At 42.3% G+C, this 7,261-nt stretch overlaps 1 protein-coding gene across 8 annotated transcripts in view; it reads right to left on the reverse strand.

Moving 5' to 3' along the window:
- Positions 1–6,989, reverse strand: part of CSNK1A1 (casein kinase 1 alpha 1) — a 45,381-nt gene extending 38,392 nt beyond the window's left edge. For 4 of the 8 annotated variants that reach the window (XR_009407398.1, XR_009407397.1, XM_059417134.1 and 1 more), the window contains exons 1-2: positions 6,300–6,989; positions 5,567–5,673 (exon numbers count right to left, since the gene is read on the reverse strand). Coding sequence is in view for 5 of the 8 variants with exons in the window: in XM_059417134.1 (XP_059273117.1) it covers positions 5,567–5,673; positions 6,300–6,422 (230 nt within the window). In the remaining 3 variants the exon portion in view is untranslated. The remainder of the gene's footprint in view (positions 1–5,566; positions 5,674–6,299) is intronic. The other 4 variants (XM_059417135.1, XM_059417132.1, XR_009407399.1 and 1 more) reach the window with 3 other exon arrangements.
- Between the last annotated feature and the right edge of the window lie 272 nt (positions 6,990–7,261).

The following is a 7,261-nucleotide window of genomic DNA, read 5'->3' on the forward strand; positions in this document are numbered from 1 at the left end:
GCCGCTGCCTTCGGCTCGGGTCATGATCTCAGGGCCCTGGGATCGAGTCCCACATCGGGCTCTCTGCTCAGCAGGGAGCCTGCTTCCTCCTCTCTCTCTGCCTGCCTCTCTGCCTACTTGTGATCTCTGTCTGTCAAATAAATAAATAAATATAATCTTTAAAAATAATAAAAAACAAAAACAAAAACAAAAACAAAAACTTAAGGGGCGCTTAGTGGCTCAGTTGGTGAAGCGTCTGCCTTTGGCTCGGGTTATGGTTCTGGAATGGAGTCCCAAGTCAGGTTCCTTCGGATCCCTGCTCTGTGGGGTACTAGCTTCTTTCTCCTTTCCTGTTCCCCCCTGCTTGGGTTATCTTTGTCAAATAAATAAATAGATAAAAGCTTTAAAAAAAATTTCCCAAGACCTTATGATCTTAAGAATCCATTTTCTAAACAAAAGCTGACATTACAAATTTCAAATTCCATTCTAGGTTGAAATCTAGATGACATGGCAGGCGGATCCTTAACTCGACTCTAATACAATGCTCCTACCATTTCCTATTATACTGAGGATCAGAATGTACTCTCCAGCTGAATCTTTTTTGTACAACACCTCCAAAGTCCCCGTAAAACATACCCCACCGAGGACTTTCAGAAAAGGAAAAGGCATTATCCCTGTTCTACAAGGGAAAATGAGGCAAAGATCTCAACTGCAACTCATTGTTCACCACCCCCACCTGATTATTTTATTAGACAAGTTGTAGAGAGTACTTCATGGAGATAGAAACATTAACCTACAGTCTTGTATACGAACAAATCAACATCACATCCAGAAAAAAAACAAAAAACAAAACCATGTAATATGATCCAAAAGACCAACTTAAAAAAAAAAAAAAAAAAAGCCCTATCTTGCCACAAAATCCAGCTTACAATGGATTATTTTCAAAAAATAAAACATTCTTTATCTCAGTAGGGAGTGTGAGCTATACCAGTGTATATATTTGACATTTGTCAAAACTCATCTATCTGATGGCACAATGAAAGCTATGCATTTCACTATAAATAAATTACATCTCATAAAAAAAGCATTAAAACATGCATTAGCCCATGTTATGTGATTACTGGTCATTTAAATTTCAAGAGCCACCTTGGATTGCTTTGGAAACAAAAACAGTAGCTCAGTCAGTTAGGTGTCCAATTCTTGGTTTCAGCTAGGGTCATGGCTTTTGAGGTTGTGAGACTGAGCCTCACATTGAGCTTCCCACTCCACAGGGGTATAATGGGGATTCTCTCCCTCTGCCCCTCCCTGTTGCTCTCTCTCTAAAAGAAATTTATCTTTTTAAAAAACAAACTTACTGAAAAACTTACAAGCATCCAATTAATACAAACAAGTTACTTACATTTACAGAAGAGTTTTTCATTTTCTCTGAATGAGGCCAAATGCCTTTAAGTGTAGGAGGCATAGCATGGCTCTGTAGCATCAAATAAAAAAGGTGTGGGGTATATGAGCAGGCATGCTGACTTTGACGGAAAGGTGAAAATGGCTCAGAAAATGGCTGAGAAAATGAGCAGTTAGGAGACTCTAGTAACCCTTCAGAGAAAGAATTCTAATTTGTGAGATACTAGGCTTTATTCAGGATTCATTTAGCTCATGAATGCTACTTAAGCATCGTTACGTTATTCAGTAACTAGAAATCCATTACATGCCAATATAAAGCACCTGTAATATACTGTGTATAGATATATATACACTACATATAGCATATCTATAGGGATTCAGTTACTCTGAGTTAAGAATCACATTTCTCATGGACTCAGTGATCTGTAATAAATACATATCCAGTGCAGATGTCATCTTTGTTCTCTGATAAAAGCGTTATAACTTATCTGCAAGATATATGCTCAGTGCCAAAAAGCTAATATTAAAATTTAAGCTGCTTTTAACACTGAAAAGGGTTAACTAGTTCTTTATAAATATTTTCTATAATACTTGACACTGAAAAGGCAAAAAGTGGTTGAAAAGAAGGCAGCAATTCTTCCATTCCCCCTCCCATCTTCTTTATTCATTTCCCTATAAAAATATATTCCATTAATTTACTTCCTTCTAAATGGTAACTGGTAACTTTATCTGATGCAGATGGCATTTTTTAGAGTCTTGAGAGAGGTCTCTGTACTAAAATATAAGATTTAAAAGTAAGATCTAGACTTAACATTGAACTGTGATGAAATGCTTTCTAGCTACTATCATCCAAAAAGAAGTCTCAAAATTTCAGAGCCAGAAGTTCTGAGATCAACTAGGCCAGTGACTTAAGTAGTGAACTCTGTTCAAATAAAACCCTATCCAAAAGCTCAGTATGCAAAACTTTTTCTAGAAGAGTAGGAAACTCTAAACCTTTCTGTCCAGTATTCTTCTCTCCTACTCCGTAAGAATTAGAAAATTGGTAACATGGTAAAATCCCTTTTGCATTTAACACATCAGCAAACTAACTGATAGGCCCAAAGAACTGTTGACTGACTAACTGACCCAAGTTCATTGTCAATACCATATGATAGATCTAGAGCTTGCTATCATAAAATGCTTCTTTAGAGATCACATTAATTCAATTCAAACTGAGCACGACGAAGATAGAGAAGGTTGTAACAGAAACAGAGATTTTTAATGAGCTTCCAGAAGTTAATTGACGATTTCAGTTTCTTAACTAAACAATGTCCTCAGTTTCCTAAAAATATGGAGTCTGAACACCACCCTTACTTGGCTCCTTATACACTGAGTGTCATGCTTCTGCATAACAACAGATCCCTTGCCAAGTAAACATTAGGTAGGCTGCGCCGGCAGATCATCTTCAGCCCTTGTTTTAGGATATCCCAAAGTACCTTAGTAAATTCAAGGGGCTGCGGGGTGCAGGGGAGAAGATGGAGTTAAGTGTAATTGCAGCAAAATCCAAATTGTTTTTTACAAGTCATTTCTACACCCAACACAGGGCTTGAACTCATGACCCCAGGATCAAGAGCGATATACTCTACCAACTTAGACAGCCAGACACCTCAAATTTAAAATTTTTATATTTATATCCATCTAAAACAATGAATAACACATGATTGCTTCATTTAATCTCGATAAACTAAAGTCAACTTAGTCCAGTATTTACCAAATAAATATTTACCTGTATGCTATATAGATGTGATGTGGAAATAGTGGAGAACAAACTGAGAGGACAAGATGATGTTGCCACCCAAATAAAAAAATGCTTATGTAAAGTCCTTCCTACCCTTTCACTTCAGGAGAAAAACAGTTCTCACACTTTACAACCAATGAACCACTACTGTTTCTGTGTACCATACTCTACCACTCCTAAAGCAAATTTACTCTTTCCCCACCCTCATGCAATTATTACCTTTTGCATTAGAGACTACTCCAGGAAGCCACACTGTATTCTTGGCTGCCCTCCCCAACCAGTTCAACCAAGCTTTCTTCCTTAGAGCCTGATCCTGAAAACCCATTTCCTCTCCCAGGAAGCATTACTCTGAAAGCCAGGTTAATCTCTCCTTAGCTCCACCCACAGTTTGTAACTACAACTCTCTCTGCACTCAACATCTTATTATAGATGCCTATTATTTTGCTCAGAAGTTATTTTCATTTATTCATGTTTATTCAGTGTATTAACTACAGCTCTTGATGTTCTGTATCAGCACTGCCTTTAAATAAAAGCTACCAGATAAAAGGTTTAGCACTGAAAATGCCAGATGCTTTAATGCTTTTTGAAAATTATTTCTAATACATTAAATTCAACATGATTTGTGAAATTTCTAAAACTTCCCAACATGGATGAATTTCAAGAGCATTATGTGAGAGAAGTCAGACACAAATTACCTCACACTGTATACTGTATTTATGTGTAATTCTAGGAAAAACTAGTGATGGAAAGCAAATTAATGAGGGCCGGGATGGAGAGAGATGTTTAAAGGCAAAAGACAAGACATTTTAATTTCTGGCTAATGCAATGGACTTTTTACTCTGAAGGAATAAAAAGCTAGACATTTTAGTAAGACTTCCATTCTCCCAGAATGACAATTTTTTCATTTTCCCAGAATGACATTCATTCTTCCCAGCAGCTTTTTGGGGGCTGGGATAGAGGGATAGTAATCATTTAAAATCTCCCATCATCTTGGATTTCCCATTAATTTACCTTACAAAATAAACCTGGAAGTTTCTTCTAAATAATTTTTCACTTACAACCAATAGAATATTTTATCATTCAACTTCTCCATTAAAAATATCTATCAGCACTCTACTCTGGTTGTTTCCACATCTGAATTAATATACGCAATTTAGTCCTTAACTCAAGATTTAGAAACATAAACTCAAGCAGATAAAGAGATATAACTATTGCTCCACTTAATTCTTAAATGTCTCTGGTTCTTTTTTACAAATGTTATTTTTGTGTGTTGAAAAACTGCTTGGCTTTACAGTACATTTTAGCCCCTATTCAAAGAAGATGATCTCTAATCTCAAAGTCAAACTACCAATCTTTAAAGTTAACCATTTAACAAACCACAATGTTTTTATGTGGTCATCTTTTATCCTGATTACTACTGCTGTTTGCCTTCACCAATATCCCATCCCCCCAAAAGGCCACAGTTTCCCCGAGGTGAGGAGTTACTGAACAAGTAACTCAACAGGTTAAAGTTACTTATCACACTGTGGTTATGTGATTAATCTTTTTAATACATAAGATTTGAGTCAATTTCAACACAGTAGTGGTCAAACTGCCTCTTCCATTACTCACAGAAATTTAGTACACAAGCTGAAATGCAGCCAACATTACCCTTCAAGAAAGAATAATTAACACTTTTAAATGGACTCTGAGGGATTTTCCATAGTATAATTTAACAATTTCACGTCGCATCTGCTGCAGAGATCACCAACAGACTGTCATTATGCCATCTCTTTCCTTGAACCCCACCGCCGCCCGCACCTTTATTCTTGGCTTTTCAAAGGTTTAATCCACTCAGAGCTGCTAAAGGGCCAATCAAGGAAGAGTAACTCGTGAACCCAAGCCTAGAAAAGGGCAGGAATATGCGGTTGAGTCACGACGTTCCGCCATTTTCTAAGCGGAGGAGGAAGACATGTTGGAACAAAAACACAACAAAAGAGCAGCCATTTCCCAAGCCAGCTCCAATAGCAACCCGAACTGGCCGAACCCGGTCACTTGGCACCTTCAAATCCACTTCACTGGATAAATCTAAGAACATCAGAGGTGCCGGCATAAAGAAAGCAGCAGACAACCCTGCCGCGCAGAGATCAAAGATGACCCGCATACTTAACTACAAATGAAAGCCTCGAGAAGAATGACGGAAGCTACATGGAGCAGAGTGTAACCAACTGAAATTCTAAACGAAGTTGCCAAACTAAAAATTGACTCAGTGACTGTGGTGTCTTTCGGTTCTCAGGAAACCACCAGCGCTAGTAAACCCAGGGAACTCAGATAACAAGGCCGGGATTCAGCTGGTGCTATTGCTTGCCTCTACCCATTTCCCCCATGCCCTACTTCCCTAGGTGCACAGCCTGTGTGCTCACGAGTTCTTACCGTATGTGGGGGATGCCCACCCCACCTTGAAGAATCTTATAGAGTTTGCTCTCGTACAGCAACTGGGGATGCCTGGCCTTCTGAGATTCTAGCTTCACTGCCACTTCCTGCAGGGAAGAAAGGGGACGATGGCATCAACATCCCTAAGGATTCAATGATTCAATGTCACTTGGGAGGAGGGGAGACATTAGCAAAGCTCAAACTCGAGACTAGGAGAAGAAATAAGAGGCTCAGAAGAGAAAGCTCTCTTTGTAATTATAAAACGAGGCAACTAGCCTCAAAGGCCTCTTCAGGGGGTAGTGACGAAATCGGCACGTCCTCCAAGGTGCAGAAAAATGATTCATCCAGAAAACGTAATGAGAGATTTTGAAGGAAAATGACGATCGAAATCAAGAACCCCAATGAAATAAATCCATACAGTAGGGAAACATGGGGATTAGAGAAATACAATTTTGCCGATCTCACCTTAAACGACACCTTAAAAAGTTCGACTAAGATCCATTTTTAACAAGCTGGGAAACTTCATGGGTTCTCCCAACCCTTCTGTCGGGTTCTTTGCCTTTTAGGGAAAGAGAGCGGGGGAGGCTCCTAAAGCCAAGAAAACTGGCTCCCTCTCTCTGGACTCCCCTCCCCAGTACGTGCGTGTGATGGGGAAAAGCCCGAGCACTCGGGGGTTGGGGTGGGGGGTGAGGACTGGCGCAGCGTGGTCGTGAACCCCACCCCGGGTAATTACCTCGCCGTTGGTAATGTTGATCGCCAGGTAAATGTCCCCGAAGGAGCCAGACCCGATCTTCCGTACCAGTTTATATTTCCCTCCGACAATGAATTCGGCCTTGGAGCCGCTGCTGCTCGCCATCCTGAGAGATGAAGATGGAGGCTGGGGCCAAGCCCCGACACCTCTGAGGGGGGGACGGAGGCCTCTGGGGCTCGTCCGCGGAACAAGGCTGCGGAGGAGGGCGGCAGGAAACGGAAAACGGTGGCTCTTTCAAGGCGTTACAAGGCCCAGAATTGGCCGAGGGGAACCTGATCACCGCCGCTCACTCAGGCTTCTTTTCGCCAGGCCGCAGTTTGTTTGAGGGGGTTCTCGCGGTTACCAGCCTGGGCCACTTGTTTCTGGGCGGCCGCCGCTGGCTCGCTTTCACGGCGACGTCGCGGGCTGGAAAAGGGGCGCAGTGGTTTAGGGCGGCGATACCGCTGCCACCACTGCCGCCGGCTCCCGCCCGGAGGGACCCCTGTCACTCCGCCGACGCCGCCATCTTGTTACTCCGGCTCCAGCCAACACAAAATGCCCCTAGTCCCCGGGAGCCGCTTCTTCACGGCGCAGAGCACTCTGGGAAAGGGATCTCGGGCGCTAGACCCGGAGGGTCGGCAACGAGAGGGAGGGCGGAACCGGATCCGTGAGAGTCACGGCCCACGCTCCGAGCGTCACCTCGTCACCGCCCAATCACGCATGCGTACTGCAAACCTGCTGATTGCGCAGGCGTGAGGTGGCCTCTCCTCTCCCCCGCCCGGGGCTCACTTCCACTTCCGGTTGTTGGCTGTTTGGCTCCAGCTACCTGTTAGTCACGTCCGACCCGCCTGGTCTCTGAAAGGCCGCGCGTCCTCGGGCCCCGAGAGCATTTTAGGGAGGAGTAACCTTCATTCTTCCTGGAGGATGGGAACTTCTGGCTTCCTTGGGAGTTTTGACCTTTGCTC

Source organism: Mustela nigripes, chromosome 12 (genome assembly GCF_022355385.1).
Source record: "Mustela nigripes isolate SB6536 chromosome 12, MUSNIG.SB6536, whole genome shotgun sequence".
NCBI classification, from domain to species: domain Eukaryota; kingdom Metazoa; phylum Chordata; class Mammalia; order Carnivora; family Mustelidae; genus Mustela; species Mustela nigripes.